The sequence below is a fragment of the Dermatophagoides farinae genome, chromosome 8, assembly GCF_024713945.1.
Source record: "Dermatophagoides farinae isolate YC_2012a chromosome 8, ASM2471394v1, whole genome shotgun sequence".
In the NCBI taxonomy this organism is placed as follows: Eukaryota; Metazoa; Arthropoda; class Arachnida; order Sarcoptiformes; family Pyroglyphidae; genus Dermatophagoides; species Dermatophagoides farinae.
Window position 1 is genome coordinate 3915760 of NC_134684.1, and position 15171 is coordinate 3930930.

The 15171-nt window shown below is 37.5% G+C and overlaps 3 protein-coding genes across 5 annotated transcripts; 1 reads left to right on the plus strand and 2 right to left on the minus strand.

Annotated features, from left to right (window-relative positions):
- Nucleotides 1-4: 4 nt before the first annotated feature.
- Nucleotides 5-2961, minus strand: LOC142597767 (uncharacterized). The gene has a single exon (XM_075733615.1). The coding sequence runs from the start codon at nt 2860-2862 to the stop codon at nt 169-171; it is 2694 nt and encodes an 897-aa protein (XP_075589730.1). The 5' UTR covers nt 2863-2961; the 3' UTR covers nt 5-168.
- A 2856-nt stretch (nt 2962-5817) lies between these two features.
- Nucleotides 5818-8148, minus strand: LOC124496349 (uncharacterized). 2 transcript variants are annotated; one of them, XM_075733420.1, is made up of 4 exons: nt 7963-8148; nt 7234-7896; nt 6418-7172; nt 5818-6353 (listed from the first exon to the last, which is right to left on the minus strand). In XM_075733420.1, the coding sequence occupies exons 1-3, from the start codon at nt 8005-8007 to the stop codon at nt 6531-6533; spliced, it is 1350 nt and encodes a 449-aa protein (XP_075589535.1). In that variant the 5' UTR covers nt 8008-8148; the 3' UTR covers nt 5818-6353; nt 6418-6530. The 2 variants fall into 2 exon arrangements, with proteins under 2 accessions (XP_075589535.1, XP_075589534.1); XM_075733419.1 differs by having other exon boundaries at nt 7228-7896.
- Nucleotides 8149-8930: 782 nt separating this feature from the next.
- Nucleotides 8931-15171, plus strand: RhoGAP93B (MyTH4 and RhoGAP_KIAA1688 domain-containing protein RhoGAP93B). Of its 2 annotated transcripts, none has more exons than XM_047059511.2 (8): nt 8931-10883; nt 10952-11036; nt 11094-11155; nt 11216-12286; nt 12351-14102; nt 14160-14269; nt 14321-14607; nt 14662-15171. In XM_047059511.2, exons 1-8 carry the CDS (start codon nt 10093-10095, stop codon nt 14950-14952), a joined length of 4449 nt encoding a protein of 1482 aa, XP_046915467.2. In that variant the 5' UTR covers nt 8931-10092; the 3' UTR covers nt 14953-15171. The 2 variants fall into 2 exon arrangements, with proteins under 2 accessions (XP_046915467.2, XP_046915466.2); XM_047059510.2 differs by having other exon boundaries at nt 8932-10883; nt 12348-14102.

Here is a 15171-nt window from a genome sequence, read left to right on the forward strand (position 1 = left end):
GTGTGAGAGTTGAAAACGTGTGTGTGTTGTTGACCAAAAAAACGTGGTTTTTGACCAAGAAAAATGTGTATATGTCATAGGACAATGTGTGTGTGTCGTGTCAAAGGTCGAGGGAGGGGCCAACGACAAAAAGCGCGCGCGGTCGTGGTCCGCTCATAGACTACGTGTCTAAATATTTGCAGCATACTCCCCCCCTTCGAGAGGAAAGACGTAACGGTTACTTCTGGTCACACTTTCATTGCCAATTTGAATGCGATAGGTCCGTATGACTCCTTTTTTGTCCGGAATTGTTTCCAATATACGGCCAATGGGCCATTTGTCTCGGTTGTTGGTTTGGCCTTTTATTAGCGCCCAATCTCCAACATTTAGATGTTCATATTTGGAGGTGTTTCTTTGGAAGTGGCGAAGCTGCTTCAGGTACAATTCTTGCCAAACTTTCCATGCTGCTGTCAGATTCCGTTGTTTGCTACGCCATTCTGTTAACAAATCCGATTTCGTCTCTGACTTTGACGGTGGTTGTGGCGGCTTTCGTAGTTCGGAGCCAAACATAAGCTTGTTTGGTGTGAGGATGTGTCCGTTTAATTCAGCGATCGGACGTGAATTAATGATTGACGATAATTCGTAAAGAATAGTTCGGAAATTGTCGATGGTTAAATCTTTACCCCATACTGTTGAATATAAAGCCTTCTTTGTGGTTTTGATCATCGCTTCCCAAGCACCACCTCGATGAGGACTGTATGGCGTTATGAAATGCCATTCAATTTTGATCTGGTTTAAACAGTCATTAAGAAGCTTTCCTAACTTTTTAAAGTTGGTTCCGTTGTCTGAAAATATTGCGGATGGACAATTTCTTAATGAAGCGAAATTTCTTAGTGCCTTTAGCACTTCTGATGACGACGCATTCTCTACCGGTTCTAGATGAACAGCTCTTGTTGAAAAACAGGTGAACAATAATCCGTACATTTTGGTTGGATGGCGGATTTCGAACATATCGATGCCTGTTGTGTTGAATGGTAGATTTCTTGTAACTCGACTTGCCGGTGGAATACCATGATGCACTTCCAATGGCTTTGCTCTGTTGATTTTGCATATTTTACATCGATTGATTGTCTTTTTCGTTTGTTGTCTGAGCTTAGGTGTAAAGTATGTTTCTCTGAACTCACACATTGTGCGGTATTCGGATCCATGTCCAACTTTTTCGTGGATTTTGAACAGTAATGACAGTAAGAAAGGACAATTTGGTATGAATATTGGATTTTTGCAGTCGTAATCGAGATCAGAATTATCTAATCTAGTGCTACATCGAACTACGCCAGATTCGTCGACAAATGTGTTTGGAAATCGTTCCAAATCATTTGTGAATTTCTGTTGATTCAATTTGATTAAAGTTGTTAACGGATCGGTGGGATTATCACTTTTATCATCGATGTGTTGATTAATTAGCTGTATCCACTGATCATACGAAAGAGATTGATTTACGTCGATATTAACGTTCATGTTGTTGTCAACTTTGATGGTGAGAGCAGAAAAATAATGAGATTGATTGTAAATTTCTTGGAGTAGACTTTGATCGAGGTTCTGTAAATTTTGAAGCTGGTCGAAAGACACCCCACGAGTGAGTGTGTCGCTGGGATTCTTCGTACCTGGTACCCAGTGGATCGCATCAATTTTTGATCGAATATTATAGAGATGGACAGCCACGGATTGCTGGAATTTGTTGATGTCGGTGGCTAATCTATCTACGTTTGGTTTTGAATCTGATACGATTATGGTTTTATTGATTGGTAACATTGACTTCAAGACGCTACCAAGATTTGCACCAGCTGATAATGCTAATAGCTCGCCCGTAACAATTTTTCGTGGTTTTAACATTTTTGATTTGCCAAATATGTATTTTGCTTCGATACCATTCGAAAGGTATACAGTGACGCCCATGGCTTTTTTACTTGCATCACAGAAGATTATCATATCATAGTTGGTCGAAATTTGGTTGAACAATTTTCTTGATATCTTGAAATTTCTCAAATGATGGATGTCGGTCAGAATTTTGCTGGCTTTGCCATGCAGCGCTGGTGATAAAGTATCATCCCAATCGATTTTTCTTGTCCATAGTTCACTGATGAAGAATTTCAGTTGGATGGTAGATGGTAAAAGCAAACCCATAGGGTCGTATATTGAAGCTAGAGTTGTGAGCAATGATCGTTTGGTGACATCCTTCGAGAAATTGATAGATGGTATTACAACTTGGATGGTGTCATCACTTTTGTTCCATATAACTCCAAGCACTTTATTTTCTCCCAATCCGTCGCACCACAACTTGTCGATTTCAGGATCTGAGCATTGCCATTTTCTCAGTTCCATGGATGCATCTTCGAAAATTTTTGAACTAGCGGTATGAAATTCTGATGTCTCAAATTTGCTGTTTACAGAATGAACTAAATCATCCACGTATAGGTTTGAATGAATAGCTGCTACAACGTTAGGAAATTCACTTCTGTATTTTTCGATATGGTGATTGATGGCAACATTCAGAATGAACGGTGATGATGTGAGACCAAAGGGAAGACGGAGAAATTTATAGCAAACGATACTTTCTTTGTTTTCGTCGAACCATAAAAACTTCACGTATTTTTGATGATCAGGTTGGATATGGATATTGTGAAAAGCAGCTTTGATGTCTGCTATGAATGCGATGTTCTTTAAGCGAAAATGAATCAGCGATCTTGGCAAACACCATGATGTGATTCCTTTGAATATCGATTGGTTTAGACTGTTGCTACCATTGGATGCGTTGAATACCAACCGCTTTTTAGTTGTTGTTTTTTCTGAATCTAGTTTTCTGACCACTACCGAATGGGGCATATGGTAACCCTCATTTGGTTGAATGTTGCATTTTTCGATGATTTTGTTATCTTCAAGTTCTTTCACTAGATTGTTGTAGTCGTTGTACTCGGTATTAGATAGCGATGATTTTTTTAAGATTAGTATTCTTTTAGCATTATTGAAATTTGGATTGATTGTACTATTGTTGATGAAAGGGAATTTTATCTTGTAGACTCGTTCTTCTGTGTCGTAGAGGATGCTATTCTTAACATATCCGTTAATAAATTCTTGCATCGCTCGTTCATCTTCAGGATTGATTAAAGAGTCGATCGGTGGATCATGAACTTCTGATAGACATGTAATGACGTTTGAACGGTGATTATTGGATTGACCATGCACAATATAGCCTAGAGATGTTTTTCCAATAATTAACGAATTGTTGTATTCTTTGTCGGCTACGAGACATTTCAGACGATTCTTGTCATTGTTGCCAAACAGAATGTCGATACATATGTTTTCATCTTTGAAATCTATATTGTATTCACTGTTTACGCGGTTTTGAACTGATGGAGGTAGAACATTGAAATTGAATTGGGAAACAGTATCATCGATAACAAGTTTGAATTCGCTCAAGTTTCCATCTCGGTCAGGTAGTTTGATTATGGTGTGATGATGGCCAATGTATCGACCACGCTGCCCACCGTAGCCATTGACACGAATTGGATCATTCTTGAATTTTGGTAGATTCAACTTGTTGACTAATTGGTTTGTGATGAATGAGATTTCTGATCCGCTATCGAAGATAATACGGGTTTTTGTTCCCTTGATTACAATGGTCATGGTTTGAAGATATTGTGATGTACATTCTGAATTTGCCAACGCGCTAGTAGCGGTATCTTCGGTTGATGGTGTTGCAGATGAGCTTGGTTGAGTCTCAGAAGCAATCAATGACTTTACTGCGGTTTGATTCGACGTTTGTTGATTATTTTTTGAGGTACCTTTGCACAGAAATGACTGATGGTTTGAGCCACATTTGTTACATTTGAATATTCTTGTGCACTCTCGTGTACCGTGACCTTTTCCGGCACATCGGTAACAACGTTTTTCTTTGTTAAGCACTTGCATCTTCTGATCATAAGGCACGGGACAATGTATGTGAAAATGAAGTTGACCGCAGAAGATACACTTCGGTTTATTGTCGGACGTACTAACATCATCACTTAATGTTGTTAGTAATGCTTTCCGATGATCAGTCTGACGATTAAATTTGTTGAATCTAGACTCGTTACTTTGTTGTTGACGAATAGCACCATTGATGTTCATGTTATTGATTATCACATTAGTATGTGTAAGCTTTCTGAAGTATTCGTACAGATGATCGATCGTGATAGTTTCATCTGATAATGATTGGTTCGGACTGTGGAATACTCTTAGTTGATGACCAGAGTCCATTCTTCCCAGAATGCAGCTTATTATTGTTCGGCTATCGCCATCGTTCAAACTGATGCCTCTTATTTTCACTATTATTTGATAGAATTTGGAATAAAGGCTAAGGTGTGAATCCAAACGAAGAAATGGAAGCGCTTGTGCTTTTTGTACGAGTTCCTTCGTGATCGAAGCTGGTGAACCGTACACTTTATCTAGGATGTTCAAAATTTGTTGGAAATCTGGGTTTGACTTTTCGCCCCTGATTCTATCTTGATCTAGTGGTGGAAGTAGATTCATTATGCGGCGAAACTTTGATTTTTGTGTCGGCACATCTTCATTGTCTATGATGAGCTCCAGAATTGCGTCTTTGAAGTCAGGCCAGCTTACGGCTGTTCCATCAAACTTCGGCGCCTCTTCGGATTTCATTCTTATTTTTGTCGGTACTCGTTGCGGTACGTGCTGTGGTTGCGGTACTTGCTGTGGTTGCGGTACTTGCTGTGGTTGCGGTACTTGCTGTGGTTGTTCGAACAGATTGTTGACTGTTATTAATTCAGGTTGGTGATGACCAGTGTTATTAACATTATTATTCGCAAATTGCGTTGGATGATGCAATGCCAATGGTGAAAGTTGAAGAAGGGGCTGACGGTTCTGAATATTGTTTTGTGTTTGACTGTGGTTATTGCTTGATAGAGTGTTGATAGACGGTGGTGTCGGTCTATTACCGAACCCGAATGTGACATTTCCATGGCGTGGTATTGACAATGGATGATTGTCTGTTGTTTGTATACCATGATCGAATCGAACGTTTGGATTGCCTGGTGAGATACTAGGGCTTGCTAATGGTTGACGTCCATTGCTTCGTACAGATGATGCTGATTGACTACTCGAGGCGATTGACATGTTATACAATTTTTCTTGTAGCTCATCCAATAATTCGTTTACAGACGGAAATTTTTCCACTAGATTGTTCAATTGATCAATTGTCGCTTGACATTGACTTTGTAATGGTAATGGCAGCGAAGTTCTTTCTGTGTGACGTACCACTCTTCGGTACAAATGGACGAATTTTAAGATTAGATCGATGTTTTCCTTGTGTTCGGTGATGTCGTCATAATTTAGCTCCTCCAATTGCAAAGTTATCTCTACATAATTGTTATGTAGTTCGGTCACAGCATCCAGCGTTGGAATAACACAATTTGATTTCAACTGATTGTACATACGGGTTATACAAGCTCGATAGATTTTTCTTCGAGAAAGCAGATCGGCTGAATCCTCGTTGTTGCTCATGTTTAACGATTGATTATTTTGATTGATGAAATATCTTCAACACGGAATTGAACTCAGAAAAAATGAAAGTTCGGTATGGAAATAGTGAATTATTTCCAACTACGGTTGATACTAGGTTTCGGAAATAGTGAATTATTTCCAACTAGGGTTGAAATTCGGTTGTGATGAAGATGATTCGGTTTTTGGAAATAGTGAATTATTTCCAAATCAGATTGATGCTAGGTTTCGGAAATAGTGAATTATTTCCAACTAGGGTTGAAATTCGGTTGTGATGAAGATGATTCGGTTTTTGGAAATAGTGAATTATTTCCAAATCAGATTGATGCTAGGTTTCGGAAATAGTGAATTATTTCCAAATCAGATGCGATCACGAATGATGATGGTTCGATATTGAAATTTTGCCAATTTCAACTCAGTCTCATAATCTAAATTTGCTGATTAATACGCGTTTTTGAGTGGATGGAAAAAGAATTTTATTCTAATATTAAAATGTATAATGTATTGAAAATCAGGAAGAAAGCAAAAAGTGTCGTGTGTGTTCTGTGTGAGAGTTGAAAACGTGTGTGTTCTGTGTGAGAGTTGAAAACGTGTGTGTGTTGTTGACCAAAAAAACGTGGTTTTTTGACCAAGAAAAATGTGTATATGTCATAGGACAATGTGTGTGTGTCGTGTCAAAGGTCGAGGGAGGGGCCAACGACAAAAAGCGCGCGCGGTCGTGGTCCGCTCATAGACTACGTGTCTAAATATTTGCAGCAGCGAACCACCCATATATCATTTCGTTTATCTTCGAGATGAGGCCGTACAAATGGTGGATGCTAAATGTTATGAAATACATTAAAGCAAAAAAATAATCTATTTTGATACAGGATTATACTTTACATTCGTGTAGCCAACTAGGAAATGTTGCATGATGTTGTTCAAATGACAAGTCTATTTGTCAACTGCCACTTTGGTCTTAATGTACATTCTATAGTTTGCTTTTCGATTTCATTCTAGATGGATCGATCCGTGATTATTATCGATTGGCCAATCAAATCAATAATGACAGATTGAAGTAAATTATTAGTGCCGATAAACCATAGGAATTCAACAATTGCAACCAGTGTGGCTATGGCCAGAGCCATTAAATACAAATGGAAACAGACCATTAACTGCGATAATGTTAGACTACGAAAACTAACATTATCATTATTTTGATCAAATTCCAGATCATTTTGACTGCTATCGTCATCATCTCGATAAGGTGACTGTTTAAAATTTGAAGTTTTAGAAAGGCTATACATTTTGGCATTGCGGAATTCATTATCAAGCCATAATTGGTAAATGCCTGAACTAAATAAATGAATGGTGATTCGATTGAATTGTCGTACGTACGGAAACTGTAATTTGAGTAGAAAACACGTGAGACTCGTATGAACGGATGCTTTTTCACGAGCTTTGGCCACATGTAATCGTTCGATACCGCTAAAACTTTGCTGGATCATTTTCAACATTGTATAATACTGTAAAAAGGCATAGGTTCTACCTTTTCTGTCTTTTGGCTCATTAAGTATAAGGCTAATGGCATCATTCTGATGACCAACAACTCGATGATGAGTAACTATTGGAGCAAAAATCGGTTTGCCAGCCATCATCTTCAATGGATAAAGTTATTAAAAATGGGCAAATATATGTTATTTGACCACATACCTGAACAATTTTCATTGTAGCCGTATTGTTTTCCGTCAATACGACCATATTTCCTTGCTTGCAATATCGCGACAATCGTCTTAATGAATTAATGCGATGATCATGCGGTATGCTTATCATTGACAGGAGACATCCTGCATAAAAGGTGGAAAGTATGAATGTGGCCAATATCCATGCTATAATTATGGGCCGTAATTCATGTTTTAAACGATTAAGGACATTTTGTTTGAGCAGAATATATAACCATATTAAATAGGAATCCTGAATCGAATATGAACCCTTTGGATTTAAATGTGATACAATTAGAGTCGATAAAGGCAAGATGATTAAAGAAAACAAAATAGCCATCCAAATGTAGAAATCGAATGGATCAAGTAATTGATCAGCCTGGTATTCAGGATTTTTAGGTTCTCGTGTCATAATTGATGTTTGTTCAATAAAATATGGATAGAGATTATCGCAAATTTTTGAAGTTTCATAGGTTAAATGAAAACCTCCCATTATAATGTCAACAAGACTATGATTGGATATTATCCATTCATGCCATTTGTTCGTTAGATTTATCAATCGAAAAGTAAAATTTAATCGCCGACTTAATTCAATTAAAAGATACAGATCAGCACCTTGGGAAGTGGAGCCATATTCGTTAAGTCCAATAAATGGAGGATACTGTTTGAAAAAAAAGTAAAATCACAATATCGAATTAGTTAACACAAGTTTTCAGAGAAACATTACATTCGTATATCCGACAATAAATTCCATGTTGGCCAGATTGTCCATACTCTACTGGATATTGTCTTTAAATGTTTCTGTCATTAAAAACGCACTTGTCGGTGGCATACAAAAGTCAAAAATGGAATAAGTCACAAGATCTAACAACAAATCGGAAGCATTGATCGATTTGATTGATTCGTCAATCAATGTTTTGTTTTGTAATAATTCTTTTCTATCAATATAGAATTGATTGTCAACAATTTGTCAACATATTTACTATATTTATTAATATATGAGTCACCAGTCTCTTCGTTAGTGTTTTACATTTTACTTTACAATAGACTCGAATTATGTGAATGATATCGAGTATAGGGATAGGATGTTAAAAAGTTTGGGTACTAGCAAAATTAGATTTTAATAAATATAAATATTACAATTGTCAATTGTATAGCCGATTCGAAAAGTTTGATTCATAATGTCAAGCCTAAGAATCCATTGTTATCCATCCAAAACATTCGAAATCATAAAATTGATGTTCAAATATACAGTATTGTTTGTTGTGTCGTTTTTTCCGATTTAAAGACTGAATGGATTTAATTTATGCATTATGATGAAAATCAATGGCAAATAATCATCTTTTAGTTTAATATGAATGATCTAATCGATAAAGTATTGATTTATTAATTAATTGTTTTTTGAAACAAAGTAGTAATTTGCTAATTTTTTTTCCATTACTAATTAGAATGTTTACAAATTTTCATTCAACAAATTCAATTCAATCTACTAATAATAATAACTTTCAGAATCCCGATTTAATTACTGAATACTTTGCTGCTGTTGTTTTAAGTGTTGAAAAAATCAAGAATAACAGAATATGGCTTCACACATTCATTCTATAATATATAGCAATAAATAATATCGTTGTCTAGCAGCAACAATATTGGTATAAAATAAAAATGAAGAATAATGCAGCCGACACTAGAATCATAGGAGAAGAATGAACCGTAAGTATATATCAAACGCCACACCAAAAAAAAAAAAAAAATACATTATGCTTCAAACTGATGCCAATAACAACAGCCAAGTGATGATGATGTTAGCATCCTAACATCCAAAATGAGCAAACCATTCATGTTGACATTGTCTTTTATTGACCAACGAGAGAGAGAGAGAGAGAGAGAGAGGCGTTACCGTGACCATCATCACCATCATCATCGATTCATACAGAATGATTATCATCATCATCTAAATTTGTGATTGATAGACTCTTCATAATTCGAAACATGAAAATATTTAATATATAAACAACTCAATTTTTGTTTATGAAATAACAATCTGTGGTTATAGTTGTCCCGTAATGCGGGTGTAACCACCATCATCGATTTGAATAGCATCGAATGAATAAATTGTAAACATTCTCAACAACCACCATTAAAGTGACCGACAAACATTCTTTGAAGATCTTTCACACATCTTTTCTCCTCTCACAGTATGTTGTGGAAAATCTATACGAAATTCCAGGGTCATCGATCATACAGTGTGAACAAGGTTACCTACAAAACTCTTTTCTGGTGACAAGCGGTTTCAACCACCTCATATATATACAAGCTACAGTCTTATAACTGGATTTTTATATGGTGACATATACGTTATACACACACACAAAGATAAGCAAGGTAAATCGGCCAACGAGATATGCTTGGCCACTATATGTGTTCAATGATGTGTGTTATGATGATAGACACGGTGGCAGATGTTGTTTGTGTGTTCCAAACTTAACTCAACTCAAAACACTTCACTCAAGCCATGAACCATTGTTTATATGTTTATATTGTTGTGTTGTTTCCTCAGTTGTTGTTGCTGTTGTTGGATTGAAAAAATCAAATTATCAAACAACAGATATCTAAAATCTTTTAAGATTCTTTTACTTCTATTCTCACTTTTGTCATTATTGCAATCATTTATCTACACATGTAATGTTTAATAATATGTTGATTGATTGCATGAATAATGTAGATGTTGGATTTTACGTGAAACATGCCTGATTCATTCTTGATTAATCAACTCATCAACAGTTATGTTCAACAGTTGTGATTGAAGATTACCAGGTAATAATTTTACCTATTCAACATAAAGTGCTAGTCAATAACAATGTCCCAATCAATGTTTGGTAAACCGGCCGCAACCACAAACAGTAACAGCTCATCAACACAAGCACAATCATTGGTTGGTACTAAATCACCACAATCATCTCGAATGCGTAATTTTCTTAAACTAAATGGCCCGTCCAATAATAGTAACGATGTTCAACAAAAATCAAACGGTCATATAGAATCAGGATCAAGTCCACAACGTATTAATCCATCATCGCCATTAATCGGTCGAAACTATCCACATCAACGGGTATCGAAATCACCGTCAGTTGAATCAACAAAATCATCATCATCATCAACTAATCGATGTCATGTGATTAATCTGAATCCTGTGAATTCTAATCACTCGAAACAAAATTCCTTCGATCATCCATGTTCTTCACCCAATTTGAATGCAAAGTCTAAGCCTCATAGACATTCGTTTCGTTGTACATCGACTACGACTATAACCAGTAACACTGGTTCTAATCAATTAAGTCAATCACAACATACTTATGATAATGTGGCCTCGTTGTCCAGATTAGATCAACAGCAACCAATGGAATCACCTCGATTTGTTCGAAAGAATTTTTTTCGGAATTCTACCACCACCACCACCACTTCTACTGCTATAGATCCTGTTCAATCAACGTACGGACAGATTGCGACGAAATCAAATTCACCACGGTGGCAACAACAACAAAACAATGATCAAACTACAATGGCCGATGATGATAGTAATGAACCATTCGAATGGATTGAAATATTTGAACCTAAATCCCGTACGAAAATGTTTGCCAATCTTACCACGTGAGTATCAGTATTTGGAAGTGCCTTCAATGATACTAATCAGAGTTTCATTTGATGATATACTACAGCGGTGAATGTAGTTGGTTCGAACCAAAAGGGGTGCCCATTCTTCGTCAATCAAATCCTAAAATCACTCAATGGTGGGAACTTTATGTAAGTCTGTATGTTATTTTTGACTGAATCGATTAAATTGATCTGAAATTTTTACAGGACCAAAAAAGTCAACGTTTTTATTACTATTCGGTTAAAGATTCCAAAACCATTTGGCAAAGGTAATTCTCGATTTTTTACACAACAACTCTGTTTATTGATTACATCCATCCTTTGTTTAGGCCAGACACTGCCGATGCAATAGTTGTACCATTGGCCAAATTACAGATCATAAAACAGGCCACCATTAACAACAATTCCCCATTGGATCATATATTATCAGGGTCTTCAAGAGGATCCGATATGAAACAAGCCAACACTTCATCATCATCATCGCCTTCATCGTCAACTAGTATAAGTCGATTGGCTATGATGACATCGCCAACAACAACGAATCCCAGTATGTGTGTACGGTGTCGACAAGAATCGCGACGAATAATGGTCGATTCTTCCACGCAAACCTTCAGCAGTACGACATCAGAAATGGTTCGTCTACCAAGACAACCGATGGTATCACGTTGGACGCAAACCACTAGCCAAACCCCGGTAAATATTCGCCGTCTACCAGATCTTTTGTCTGATGATCGACGACGGTCCCATCAACAACCTCATCAATATGCAGCACAAGCACAACCATCATTGCGGCACTATCTGCTAAGTGAAGCACGATTTGCTGCTCGTGGTCAAACTACTGGTACATCAGTACCAAAGACTCATCCAGCAAATTTACAGGATGATCGAATCTATGATCCAATTGCACCTGAATCCATTTATGACCCTGTTGCTCAGATGGATGATGAGGAATTTGTTCTAAACGAAGATTATTGTCAATATTATGATGATTTCGATGAGGACTTGACAGATTATGATGAAGATGATGAAGTTAGCTTTGAAAGTTGCGATGCTGATGATGAATTTGGTGACGAAAATTCTTACACCGATGAGGACGATGAAGACGACGATGACGATGAATCGCTGGATGATCCACATGATGCAAGAGGTTCATCGTCCGATTCTCATTTGGTTGGTGAAGATGATTACGATGATTATAATCAAATAAGACAACAAGGCCCAACAGATGACTATGACACGGTTGATTATGATCAAGGCCAATATAGCTCGACGGTGGCCGATAACCGAATGCCAGCAGTAATATCACGCTCAGCATTGGTGCAACAAAGTTTAGATGGATCACTGCGGATGTCAGCATCATTCACTGCCGCTGATTTTAAACGGAACGCACTCGGAAGAAGGTTCGTGTTTACTCTCTTGGAGTTTTTTATTCTAATAAATCAATTTTATTACGGTAAACAGTAGCTATACGAATACGACAGCAACTCATCAACAGCAGCAATCTGCCCGCAAATACGAACAGCCGTCATTATCATCGAATGCCCATAATCAACAGCAGCAGCCTCGAGAAACGTGCTCAAAACCTGCCTATTCAAATCCATTCAACAATAATGGATCATCACCTAGCAATACTGGACGAATTGATGTCTATACTGACCAATCATTGGTGACTAACGAAACTAATAGAGGTCTTGGTAGTATAGCCGATCGTATACAATTGTTTAATCAAAAGTCATCAAATGTAACGACAAAAACAACGACGCCCACTTCGCCCATAAGTGTTCATCGCCAACAATCGATATCCGTATCTGCTTACGAACCAACAATTGCAGCAGCAATAACGCGAGGTTCGTTACATCGCTCGGCTACGACCGAAGGTGGTGACTGTAGTGCTATTGCTGCTAACCAAGTTCAACGATTTTTGCAACAACAAGTGACCAATGTCATCACACCACCAGCATTAAATCAAACATCAGTTCCAAGCAAATCGACATCCATGACATTGATAGCGCCACCCGCGGTTGTCGGTTCGGCAATTCAGAAGCAGCAATCTCATACAAATGAGCCGACAGCTGCATCGAACGGAAAACGTTCTAGTTTGAGCAGTAAATTCCCCATGATAACAACGCCCAGCAACCAATTCGATTTGTCTATCGAAATGCCACGAAATAGCAGTTCGGCATCATTGTCACCTAGTCAAACACATCGGCCATTCGGATCATCGACACCAGTTCCGTCATCATATCCGATTCCACCACCACATTTACATCACAGTTCTCCTGCGTTTAATCAAATGAGTGATGCTCATAAAGCCATACTCATGAACCAGGCAACTTGTTTGGTCAAACCTTCGAAAGATAAAAACAATACATCGAAAGGAAACACAAAGAAAAATGTAGATCCCAATCACAGAGATCAAGTTACTACCGATGGCAAATCATCAAAAAAATCGACAAAAACTTCTGTAAGCAAAGATAAATCAACCAATTTGAATGGTAACAATTCGATTGAATCGTTTGCTCGTGAATGTGTTAGTCGACACCGTAAGGGCGGCATATTCTCCAAGAAAAAAACGCTCAAATCCATGTTGATACATACGAAAAAACCGTTGAAAAAGCCTATGATATCAACCATATCTGATGCATTGTTAGTAAAAGAATCGGTATCCTGTTTCAAGATAATTCAGATATTCATGGGTGATCGTTCACCATCGCCAACTCAAAATTCAATCATTTCGGTTAATTCCAACCATCATCAAGCTTCATCAAACGCCGGAGAACGATTGTCGCCGATGCCGCGCAGTGATGATCAATTATTAGTTCGTTTGATCAACATTTGTGTTACATTGGTACCATTACGGGATGAAGTACTTGTACAGGTAGCACGTCAGGTGACACAGAATCCCAATTCTGATAGTGAACGTCGTGGCCTTGAACTAATGTGCACTTTGTTCTGGTATTTTACCGCATCGAACAAATTGGCACAACATTTGCATGCATTTCTTCATGGTCATCGAAATACATTTACGGCCATTGTTCGACGGAAATTTGAACAACAGATGCATCGAAGTCGATATACGCATTCACATTTATTCTATCGAAAACCACATTCAGTCGATGAAGTAGCTCGAGTGTTACGTGCAGTTCATGCACAACATGTTGGCATCTTTGGTGAAACATTATATGACGCGATTGTTGAATCATCCAAACTGCCTTGGTATGTGTGTGGCTATTCATTTGAATGAAATATTAATCTCTAATCCATTCCATATAGGCCTATTGTTTTACTCACAGAGGCACTATTGGAGCCTAGACACGAAGATCGGGAAGGTGTTTTTCGTTGCGTTGGTGACATGGATGACGTGCATCGATTAAAGATGAAACGTAAGTCCGAACGAATATTTTATTCGACCTGACTAACATTGCATTATATAGTCGACACTGTACTGCCCGCCGATCGTCACTTTAATCAAATGATCGGACTCTCAACCACTAATGACTCATCACAAAAAATAGGCAAATTAACCGATGATCATGATATACACGTGATTGCATCCACATTGAAACTGTATTTTCGTGAATTACGTGATTCAATTATACCTTCAAACCTGTATCTACAGGCATTGGATTGTGCCCATGATCCGATTAGAGCTTGTGCTTTGCTCGATCAACTTGATCCATTGAATCGGTCAACATTACGTTACCTGATTCATTTCTTACAGGTTCGTATGTGAAAAAATTATTTTAAACTAAAATTAAGGATTCAATCGTTACAGATATTTTCCACCAATGAATATGTACGTGACACCAAAATGGACGATGCCAATCTATCCATGGTATGGGCACCAAACATTCTACGTAGTCCTTCGACCACTGGCCAACAACAACAATTATTGTCTGGCCCGGCAGCGGCTAAAGCTGCCATGATCAATAGTGCCAACATATATGAACATACAAGAGCGGAAATGTCTTTTGTACGAACCTTGATTCAACATTTACCAACTGATAATGGAAATGATACTAGTCCTAAATACCTTAAATACACTAGACAAAAAGCAAATGTGTGAGCAGCTAAAACTTTGATATATTTTTTTTTTTGTAAAGCTGAAACACACCCGACATTATTATACATTTACTTAACCCCATACTACCATAAGTATTCTTCTATAAATCTGTCCAATGAAAAGATATCATTGCTCATTGATAATTAATCACACTCTCAAATGATTCGCGCGCTTGTCGAAAATTATTTTTAAAATATTCAATAAAAATCTATTTCCACACAA